General features: G+C 28.1%; 1 protein-coding gene across 1 annotated transcript; it reads left to right on the forward strand.

The window, feature by feature from the left end:
- The first annotated feature begins 8,192 nt into the window (after window positions 1-8,192).
- On the forward strand, window positions 8,193-9,514 carry LOC114407802 (lachrymatory-factor synthase-like). The gene has a single exon (XM_028371060.1). The coding sequence runs from the start codon at window positions 8,277-8,279 to the stop codon at window positions 8,796-8,798; it is 522 nt and encodes a 173-aa protein (XP_028226861.1). The 5' UTR covers window positions 8,193-8,276; the 3' UTR covers window positions 8,799-9,514.
- The last annotated feature ends 2,933 nt before the right edge of the window (window positions 9,515-12,447 follow it).

Below are 12,447 nucleotides of genomic sequence, written 5' to 3' on the forward strand. Positions count from 1 at the left end.
TACGGATTATCAATTCGTAAGTCCCATGACACATATTATATTAAAAATATATTTTACAAAATAATTTAAAATTAATGACATATGCAAGTCTCAAATCTATAGTTTTTGTGTTATTAACAAGACATTCTAACCAACTGAGCTAATAGATTAATTATGTTAAAAAATTTGATATATATATCACTAAAATTTCTAATGTATACTTAATACACATATAAGTTTACATAATAAATTTTGTAACAATTAATTTTAATCTAATAATATTTTTTTATATATACAAATTTTAAATATAAATTTTACATATAGATTTAATAAAAATGTATATATGTAAAAAAATACATTATTAGATCAAAATTAATTGTTACAAAATTTATTATGTAAACTTATATGTGTATTAAATATATATTAAAAATTTTAGTGTTATATATATCAACCTTAATTATTTTTTAATATAATTGATCTATTAGCTCAGTTGGTTAGAATGTCATTTTGTAATATTGTTCTTTTGAATATAACTATTAATATATATTTTAAGATATATTTCAATATTAATTAAAATTTACTAGAAATTACAAAAAATATATAAATAGTAAGACTCATAAATTTTTAGTTGTAAAAAAATTTCAATTAATAATAAATTTTTTATTAAAAGAGTGTACAACATGCATGATTTATTTTTATATTGAAGTAAACATATATAGAATTTGGAAGAAGAGACCTATAAACCAAGAGATGCCATAGGCACTAAGGATATTTTGAGATAATGTGGCACTTTTTTAGAAGAAAATATTTTACCTGAATAAATTGTTAAGTTAAAATTATTTAGAATGGATGGAACAAATAATAAAAGTTGAATAGATTATCGTATAAGAATGCAAAAAATAGTGCAGCTAGAAATAAACGTGCAGAGTGTGAAATAAATATTTGTATTAGATTAAAAACATATTTAGTACAACTTTTTTAAAAGAAATAATATTTTTCTTTAATCAATTTTTTTTACAGAAATTAAAAAAAAACAATTACTTTTCTTAAAACTATGTACCAAATCATTATTTAATAACTTGTACAAATCAACCGTAGAAAAGATACGTGAAAAATGTATTGGCGTTTGTATTAAACTATTATTCGAATGAATTAAAAAAATACTTAGACTAGATTAAGAACGTTAAAAAAAAGAGACTTTAAAAAAAGAATCTTAATAAAGCTCTGCCTTAATTTTATAAACTTTTTATATTATACTAATTAATATTATTATTACTTTAATATGTGTATTGTACAAAATAAATTTTTATTTAAATATAATTAAAATTAATTATAATAATATTTTTAAATATATAAATTATATTATAATTATAAATTTATAATTATATATAATGGCGCGCGATAAACTCTGTTGATTTCTACTTTTCTTTTGATGTCTTTATCTCTAAACTGCACATAATAATTGATCTCACTCTCCCAATGTCATTTTTATTCAAAGATTAAATTGTTATTAGCATTTTCTAATCCTCAATATAAGTGAAAAATATATAAAAGAAAAGGATTAAAAGTGAATTATATTTTATAAAATTAAGAACGAAAATAAAAAAATTGTTGATTAAAAATTAAGACGACTTACACTTATAATATCTCTTGATTATCATTTTGAACTATGCCATTTATATCCTCGACTGATCCCTCATTATAATCTGTCTCTCCGAATATATTTTTCTCCCATTAGTTCAGATGACTTGGACCATAGCCCTCTCAAGCTTCGTAAAACTAAAAACTAGGTTTGGTTAAAGCACTTTAATTCAAATTTATGCACACACTTGTTAAATTATTTAGGGTTTCATCTTCGTGAACTTGCTTTAAGGCAATTTTCTCCTTAAGAGGGCCATTGATCATGATCATACCCACTCCACCTTTTTTTTATTAGTAAAGAAAATTCAATACTTTTTGGTGGTACATCCATTGCATGCTTAAAAATTAAGATATTTGTAAAATCCCATTGTTTCCACATTTTACTTAATGATCACATTTCGAACGTTGTAATAATTAAATAAGTAGTTTATTTATTTTTTAATCTGAACTTCTGGGCTCACAATTCAAATAATTAGTGAAACGTATGTCGGATAGTGCTAGCTGGGACCATCACATTCTTTTAATCTATCTGCAAATGAAAAGGCTGAGGTGGAAATAACCTATATATGTTTGAATATCCTTTCATTTTCCTCCCAACTTACATTCAGAGCAAAAATAACAAAAGTTACTTCTCCAAATGTAGGTTGAAAGTTTCTCCACCACATTTTCAAACATGCACGTAGCCATTTGAGATCCTCTAACATACTTTTTGGAGATCAGTTGTTTATCACTATTATTTTGATTGTTCATCATAATCTTTTCACATAACTATGTTAGACATTAAATTGAGTTTCAATTTAAAGCAACATATATATAGGTTATTTTTTAAAGTCAACCTTTTTACATTGACAGCATTTATTCAAAACAATATCAAATAAAATTAGTACTTTTGATTAGTATTATTTTTAAGAAAAACCATTTTACTAACATATTTTAAAACAAAAAAATCTAGACATAAATTATATTATAATTAATAAACCTTTTTTTATTTATCAAATTTATAATATACTTTCTATTCAAATTTATGTTTGAAAACTTTAATTGAAACATGAATTATATAACATACTAGCTATTTGCTTACTGGACACTGGTCTCACAGCGAGTACTAGACAAATTATTTCACAAGAAAACAACAAAAGATGGGACTCTTACAGCTTGCTCTAACTTTATCAGCAGTAGTAACTACACCTCCCAATTCCTCCTGGTTAATTACAACAGTATCAACCTTTGTTGGGACTTGGAGATAATATCTTTTTTATTTCATAACAAAGTATGTATATATGATTTTATATAATTTTCTAATTGAATAAACAATTATCTTGCTTTATGAATGCCTGCCATGTAAAATATTTACCATAGGAGGGGTGGGCTCCAGATATCAAGCAAGCTAATTGATTAATTACCTAATTAACTAAAAGCCAAAAAATTATTGCAGTTGGGGCCCTAGGATCACAAGGTTCTATGTATATCCATATATCTTGCATCTGAATATTCATATGTGTGAAAAACTGTAAATCACTGGTTAAATCATTATAAGTGGAAAACAATCTATGACTTTGTCTGTGTGTGTACTTGTAGGAACAACCGAACAAGCACACTTTTTAATCAGTTACATATGTAGTTAGAAAGGGGGTAAAAAGTTATCTTTCTACCTCTCAGTCAAATCTGGTGACTATAGATGGAGGTTAATCAACATATCAATTAATCATTTGTATTTTCTCTATTCTCCCTACGTCAGTGTATATAGTACCTTTAAGTGGCCCAAGAATCCATTAATTTTCTTATTTTCACATAGAAAACAGAACGTACCCCCACACAAGAGTGTGGGACAGTGAATGCTTAACAACCCCCTTTATATTTTTATCTTTCTACAGGTGTTAAATATAACATTGGAATTGCGATTGATAATTTTTCTTACAGTTTGTTTACATGCACCCAAGTTTCTGTCAGTTTTGATGATCTACCACTAATATATATGTGTGGCTGACGTACAGCCAGCCACCCCCTTTGGCCTCCTCGTATTATATATCCTATTTCTAGGTAGTATTTTACTTTTGATATACATGCGCGTGATCCTTGCTGTCTGGTTTGTCTAATAAAAATGGAGAGTGGGTATCTCCAAAGCACCATGTTATGTCAACATCAAGTTCCAAGCAAATCACGCATGTCCGGTGTACTTGTTAAGAAGTTTTATTTGGGGCGTAGCTTATATATTTATTGGACAACTTTACTTAATTATTTGCAGTCACAGTAAGTTAAAATAACGTTTATATCATGAAAAAAATAATACAACTAATGTGATAAAATGTCAAAATATCTTGATGTTGCAATCACAATTGTAGACCGTAATTTACAACCAGACACCCTAACAAAAACTTGAGTTTATTGTCTTCATTCTTTTGTTTTCTTTGTTGGACTTTTATTCTCTCACTCTCAAACCGCACTCCCTGACTAAGGTGACTATCAGACTATGAAACTTACTGATAACCTTAAACCAATAATAGATCAATGAGACTCATGACATCGACCACTAACTCACATCGACCAATAATAGTTCACACACTATACCCGCCACTAACTCACATTTTTTCTTCAATTTCCATCACATAATATCCCTTTTAATTTCAATATAAGTAAATGTCTAAACATCACATCGCTAATGGTCAAGACCATTAAACCGAATTTGGAGTTATCAAAGATAAGATAGAGAGTGAGACGACCATCGAGGTTAAGAATGAGCATACAACATGTACAATTTGCCTATTTATAATTATGCTCACGATTTTGTTGCTACAAAGTAAAAATGCAGCCATGCGACAATAATTGTGGCAACAAACACTCTGAAAATCTTGATGTTAGAACAAAAATTACATGAGAGTTTCTATGGTCTCCTCAATAATTTGAAATTTTTGATAATTTTCTTTAACAGATCAAATTACATGTTATTTTGTCATTAACTTTTTTTTTGTTTTTCCAAATCAGTCCTTGATTATTATTTTTAAAATTTTAAAATTGTAACTTTTTAAAATTAAAAAATGATTAAAGACAACTTTATAAGTCTGAATCCTAAAATAATTAGTTATTTTATACGCTTTTTATAAAAAATATTTTCGAGTTTAGGGTTTACAAATTTCTTAAAATTGTTTATTAAGCATAGGTTTTATAAAAATCAATGAAAGCAATTAAAAAGATTTTAAGTTTGAGACTTCTAAAGTTATCTTTAATCATATTTTCTAATTTAAAAATTACAATTTTAAAAATAATAATCAAGGATTAATTTGAAAAAAAAATAATTATGAAAAGATAACATGTAAATTTGATTGACTAAAAAATTAACAATATAAAACCCTCCAAATTATTGATACATCATAGAAACTCTGAAATTATATATGGTTACCGAGTTTTTTTTTTAAAACCTCCTTAATCGCATCAGTTTTTACATCCTATTTATTTACCCGAACAATGTCAGGTCACTGCAACAACAGGAAATTAAAGAGAAAAAAAGGTGATGTTAGCAAAATTATTATGATTCTATTTTATAAATTAGGTAAAATTAATGTTGTTCAATTTACAGTTACCTCACACACTATGTTACTAGGGTGACTGATTGTCTCATTTCTTTGGCAGTCACTAATGGTTATGCTACCATGTTCACAAGTCAAAGTATTTATAATAGTGTAGAGACAATGTAACTTTGTTATTTACCAACAGTTCAAATCCAATATATTATCCATTGAAATCTTTAACAGTAGGGAAAAAATATGAGATTTAATTATATAGGAGTTTTCCCATATCTTTTAAGGTGTGCGAACAATACTTGATTGCTCTATATATTCAGGCTACCGTTCTCTATAATATTCTGTCCAAATAAAAAAATTGAAACAAAGAGGAAATAAATAAGAGGGGAAAGAAATAAAAAAAAGATGGGTTGTTGGATTCTTGGATAGAATGATATAAGGAAAGAAATAATGGAGGAGTTTCTCTCTTTTTGTTTGGATAGAATTGTATAAAAAAATAGTTTTTTACCAATTATTTTTAAAAGATAAGTTGAACCCAAAAAAAACGATTAATATATTTACTCAATTATCTTTTCTTAATACAACTTTTTTTAAAAAAATCTGTTATGAAAAGTTTTATTTATTTATTCATAAAAAATAAAAAGTCCTTGTCCCTACTCTCACATCACTTTTTTCTATAAGCAAAATATTTCATTGAATTACATATGTCCTACTTTCACATTACTTGGGAAATAGGGGTTTTCCTTCTTTTTTTTTTAATCTCGCGTCAAAATCTCTCTCCTTATTTTTTTTCTTTTCAAACCATCACTGAAATGTTAATATTTTCAAACTAATTTTTCTTTTCAATTTTCTTTCTCCCTATTTACATTCAAATAAATATATATGAGGTGTTTTTCCATGACCTTATTGAACCTTTTTGAAGAGTCTTATGTATCAGCTAAGCTAATGGATAAGTAAGTTTTCTTGTTAATTACTTAATTGGTTCCCACTGCATTAAGGCATAAAGTGGAGTGTATATATATATATATATATATATATATATATATATATATATATATATATATATATATATATATATATATATATAATATTTTATTATACCTCATTAGAGCTTTGCTTATGGATGTAATCAATCCTTTTCCTTCCAGTCAAAAAAAGAAAATTATTTTCCATCATCTACTTTAGAATTATAAATTAGAATATTCAGCATATATATAATTCAATTTCATTTAACTTAAGCAGTTAAGAACAGATTAGTGTTCAAATAATAATTTGTGCTTCCAATAATTTATTTGGCTTTTTCAATAAGTGGACAAAGGTGCTAAGTAATAATTCCCTGCAATGTCGCATATATGGTAATATTGTTTCATCATTAATAATGTTTTCTTTTATTTATAATATTTAAGTGGGATAACAAAAAGTTGTCTCTTTTGATTTTAGAAAGCATTTTTGAGATGCGTGTATGTAAAGAAAGATAAAATATAAGTGAGACTGTGAGAGGAAAGAATTTGGAATACCTGACCAACAATTCAGTATGCATGGTTTAAAATATAAGTCGATTTTTGGAAAGAAATGAGGTGAGAAGAAACAGAAAAAAATTAACATGGAAATATGAAAATTTCATTGTTTGTTTGTTTGAGAAGAAATATAGAAGAAAAAGAGTATCTTAAAAAAAGAACAGTCCTCCAATAATTGAATTTAATTTCACTCAAATAAAATAAAATATACTTCCAATTCAAATAAAGTTAAATAGAAGAACAATTAATATATTCAAATAAATTAATAATAATTTTCTAAAGCGCCGAAAAACCCACTCAAACTTGTCCACTGAAATGTGCTCCCAATCATTTCACTTATGTGCAATATGAAGGTACTAGATAGCCACCAGATTCTATGCATGATAAAAAACAAAAAAAAATAGCCACTAGATTCAGCTAAAAAATATTGCCACTTGTCATATATATTATTCCCGGCAATATCACGTGGAATTAATGTTACATTATGAAAAATGATTTTTTTTAACTTTAATGTTATTTTTTATTTATTATATTTTGATGTTATTTTATTTTGATACATTAAATTTTAAATATTTATTTTAATTTTTTATGTTTTTGACATATAATTTTGATTATTTCTTTAATTTTTCATTTATAACGTTAGTATTCTATTAATAATTAAATTTTAAAATAATTAATTTAACATAACGATGATTTTCAATTTTTTACTATATTTGTTTTATTTTAAAAAAAAAAAATCATCTCCAACCTCTTCCAGATGTGATTTCATCCTCTTCCAAGATTTTCATCTCCTATAACCTTTTGAAACTAACAATATTATTGTTGAATATTTTTTGAGACTGTTGCATATAAAAAGATGGATTTCTTGTGTGCGTTACTGTTGCTGCGTATCTTGTGTGCAGGATTGATGGATTTTTATGGTCATTATTTTAAATTAATTATTTTAAAATTTAAATATTAATAGAATACTAAAATTATAAATGGAAAATTAAGAAAATAACTAAAATAATATATTTTAAAAGTATAAAAATAAAAATAAAAAATTTAAAAATTAATGACGAAAACAGAATAACATTAAAATATTAACGGATTCAATGTAACATTAAACCTATTTTTTAGTCTATAACAATTTGACTTAATGCTACTTTATTGCTTTTTTTTTATTCGTAAAAATTGATCATAATATAAAATAATTTACAATAATTTTTATATTTTATTCAACCAACTCAATTAAGTTTTCTTGATTATTTTTTTATAGATTTAATTATTCATTTAGTCTTTATATTTACATAATTTTTATCGTTTTATTTCTATAGCAAAAAATTACTTGTTCTTAAATTCTCAACCATACACTTTTTAATCTATTAATGATTACAATCTTATAAGGATTAAAATGTATATATAAAGAATAAAATGTAAAAAATATGCAAGTATAGGGACCAATGAACAATTAAAACTTTTTTTTTTTTTTGTATGTTTTGATTGTTAATCAATATGTAACTACATCAGTCTATATATATAGGACCGGCTATATTATATAAGGCTACTTTCATATCTAAGATATACATTTCATATACCTTGTGTTTGTATAGCATATATTCCTAGTTGATATTATCTATAGATGGAGCCAATTGAACAAGGAAGCCAACCTGAAAAGGAAAAATGGAAGGGCAAGGCCACAACAGAAGTAAAAGGAGCCAAAGCAGAACAAGTTTGGCCTCTTTTGGAGGATTTCTTTGGCCTTGACAAGTGGTTCCCCACTCTCTCTACATGCATTCCAGTTGAAGGTATCTCTGGCCAACCTGGGTGTGTTCGCTTCTGCGCTGGTTTCAAGACCCCTGTGGATGATGGCAAACAAACTGTGAATTGGACTAAGCAGAAACTGCTATCCATTGACCCAACTCAACGGGTTTTTAGCTATTCGATCGTGGATGGGAATGTAGGATTTCACTCCTACGTTTCAACTTTGAAGGTGCTGCCAATGGCTGAGGGGTGTGAGATTGAGTGGCTATATGAAGTTGAACCTGTTGAAGGGTGGAAACTGGAGCATCTTGATTCCTTCATAGACACGGGCTTGCAGGTCATGGCTCAGAGGATGCAAGCAGCTTTGAAGACAATGGAGGAAGCAGTATTCATGGCTTAAAAGTAAGGACAAAACTTATATACTGTTGCTTGGGTGTTGTTTGTATTGTTGCAGGATGATCACATTCTTTAACACACCCTTCTTTAACATATTTTAAAAATTATAAAAATAGAAGAGACGGTCATTAAATGAATTGTGAAATTCAACAAATTTTATATATAATTTTCTATAAATTTCAGTCAATAATAAGATATATGTTAAAAGAGGGTGTTAAAGAATTTATTAACCTTCATCTTATTCTTTAATTATAGTTGAAGTTTTATTTTGATAATCCATGTAATCTCTGTTGCAAACCTTTATTACACCGATTATCAAAATGAAATTTTAATTTTGATTGGAGAAGAAGACAACCAACCCTTACAAAAGTATATCTAAGTTTTGTCCTGAAGCAATTAAAGGAGTGTTAGTGCAATAAATTCTAATAATAAGAAATAACCTAAAATAATTATATTTTTAATAAATTTTAATTATTAATAAAGAATGTGTGAAAAAATATGTTAGTAATATTTGTCAAGGGATTATCATTTACCAATATATGGCAATGGAGCCTTTTCAGTTTATCAAGTACTTTTATTGCTGAGAAAAAAAAGTACTTTAATTGATGTGCTTGCGATTTCAGTGTATCATTAGTATGTACTTACTAGATATGCTGTTGCATTGTGTTGTAGCAATTAAATAAAAATTTCAGTTCAAAGTTACTTTGAGTTACGAATATATATGAACACTTGTTTACTCTCCATTAATACTTCGTTTTTTTTATATTTTTTTTATCAAATTATATCTATTTCAGAAAATGGTTCATAGACACCTCATAATATCTAACGCTTAGAGAAAAAAAGAAACAAAATATTGGTATGATAAATTTTATAAAGACAAAAAAAAAAAAAAGAAATAGAGTGGAAAAAAAGTATTGACCAAAAGTTTAAAATAAAAAATTATTTATATATCATTATTTATTTATTTATGTCACAGATATTTATGGAGACCACAAATTATTTGTATTCTATATGACATTGACATATACTACAACAAGATCCTTAGAGTAATTTTAGTGACAAATTTTAAATAAGAATCTTGAGCTCAAGATCTGATCTTCACTAGATCTCCCACTAACAACAACAAAATGTGAGAGAGATCAACAAAAGAGATGGAATGATGAAGAAGAAGAAACCATAGCAACAACAAACCATAAAAACAAAAAAGATATACATACAGGCATAGGGGGAGGAGGTCATGGCAGAGGGGTAGGGGGAGGGAGGCCACGTTTGCCATGGAGGGGAAGGGGGAAGGAAGCCATGACCGCAACTGAGGGAAAGGAAGAAGGGGGCCGCGGCGGAGGAAGAAGAAGAAAAAGAAAGAAAAAGAAATGTATGAGGGGAGGGAGAGGGAGGAAGGAGAGAAAAAGGAAGTATAAGTTGAGAGGAAAAAAAGTGTACATGGGGAGGGAAAAAAAATTAAAGTGAGGTTTATATGAAATTTATAAAATATTGTATAAGATCATAAAATAAAATTTATCACTAAAAAAAAATAGGACAGATCTTATAAGATTTTTAATTTTAAATAACACTATAAGATTCACAAAAAGTAATCTTAGATTCCAATTTGAAATTTTTAGAGTTTTTACTCCTTTATACCATAGTGTTATAGTCCAGGCAAAAAGACACTAAAAGCTTGTGGCCTTATAGAACATATATAGAATAAACATTTTTTGTTCACAAATATAGTACTAAAAAAACAAAAGGGACCATTACAAAGGTAGTACGAAAAAACTTCTAAATTTTTCTTATTTTGTGGTCTGCATAATATTTGTATATGTAGGTTTTTAATTTTCCTGAATATCACGTGAATCTAACCAGCAATACCTAGGGCAAAAAAAAAAAGTTGGACTGTGATTATATTCATAGACAGCACCAACTCAATCTGTGAAACACATACAGTGAAGTGGCAATCGTCCTTTCTTGATCATCTGGCGCACATGGCCACATATATATAACCAACGTTGTTTTCTCAGAAGTTGATGGCATGGTTTTGTGGGACCTATAACCACCACTCTTTTCCTTTTTGATGACCACTCTTGTTGCTACTACTTAATTTTCAACCTATACCCACCACTCTTGTTGATAGCTAGCTACTACTTAATTTTCAAGCTTTTGGATCCTCCCCCAGCTTGCAGACTTGTTTTTGGCTTATCTTAAGCATAAATATAAACCGTTAGTTTAGAATAAAAACTAAAAAATCAAAGCCAAAGTAAATGATGACTCTTAGATGAATATGATAGATGGAGATCAAAGCCAAAGTTAACACAAGTAACTAGAGTGCAATATTGCATATAACACTAGAAATTCCAACAAAATTACAGACTGTATCATATGCTTATTGGATTTTTCTTTTAAAGATCAAAATAAATAAAATATTAGGAGAAAGTAGAGAAGTTTAAAAGGGGATAAGAAGTTCCAACTATATATAGCATCATCCGCAAAAGAACAAACGAAACAAAAGAACAATAAGGCAATGCATGAAAACAAGCTACTGTTACTCTCAACCTCCCAATATCAAAAAGAAAGAAGAAAAATCATCTTCTCCACCAACATTGAAAGCCTAGGAAAAAACTCTAATCTATCTCACAAAGATGAAGGGGCGTAGAAGCTTCTGAGTAAAGACACTAACATTGACCGACATCCATAATCCATAAAGGCCATAACAAAACCCAACAAAATGAGCATATAGCCACACAAATTTCCTATCTCTTCTCATAAAAAGAAATCAGTTTGAGAGCTTGAGACAAATCCATTGCTCCTTACGAGCTTAGCATAAATAAATCTTACTATGTGTCTATATCTATCAAACTAACATACAAATACATAGGTAACACACTAAGACTATGCTTGGCAGAAGCAGACACAACAATCAAAACTTCACACCCTTCCCAATTTCAGTTAAAATCGTTTAATCAAGGTTGGCCAAATGTTACAGCTGAAACAAAAAATATATAAAAATATACCAGAACATTGTCATAACATAACGACTAATTCAACTAAGACAAAATCCCCGAGAATAAAGGGTTCTTGTGAATGAAACTATTAATACATAAAAAAAGGAAAAATAAAAGTAATCCCAACCAAACCATGAGAATAAGCCATGTAATTAAATCAAGGGCAATATGGAAATGGGAATTGAAAATTGATGTTGGGCTTCTTAGAAAGTGTTACGGCACAGAGGGAGAGGCACACAACATAATCAATTGAAAATAAACCCAAATTAAGAGAAAGTGATGAATTGGAACAAGCAAGTAAATAAATAATAATAAAAAAATGGAGGCTTTTGAATTCTAAGCATAAATGAATACATACACACACAAGTCGTAGATTAAGAATTTGTGAAGCACGATGAAGGATGAAGACAAGTCACCCCACTGGCAGGAAGTGGAGAAATAAGAAGAATTTCATTCCATTTCACCTTTTTTGGTGTTTACCATATTGCCTAGGCAAAAGATGCATTGGGCCAATTAATAGAACTTTCAACCTTGGCCCAAGTTGAAATGAGTCCAATCAAGGATGGTGTGGTGAGGGTTAGGGCTAGGGTTTGGGGCTTGACGGAGGGACGCGTGGTAGATGTTGGGGATTGTGATCACAAGCGGTTTGTCGTTGTA

Source organism: Glycine soja, chromosome 1, assembly GCF_004193775.1.
Source record: "Glycine soja cultivar W05 chromosome 1, ASM419377v2, whole genome shotgun sequence".
NCBI lineage: Eukaryota > Viridiplantae > Streptophyta > Magnoliopsida > Fabales > Fabaceae > Glycine > Glycine soja.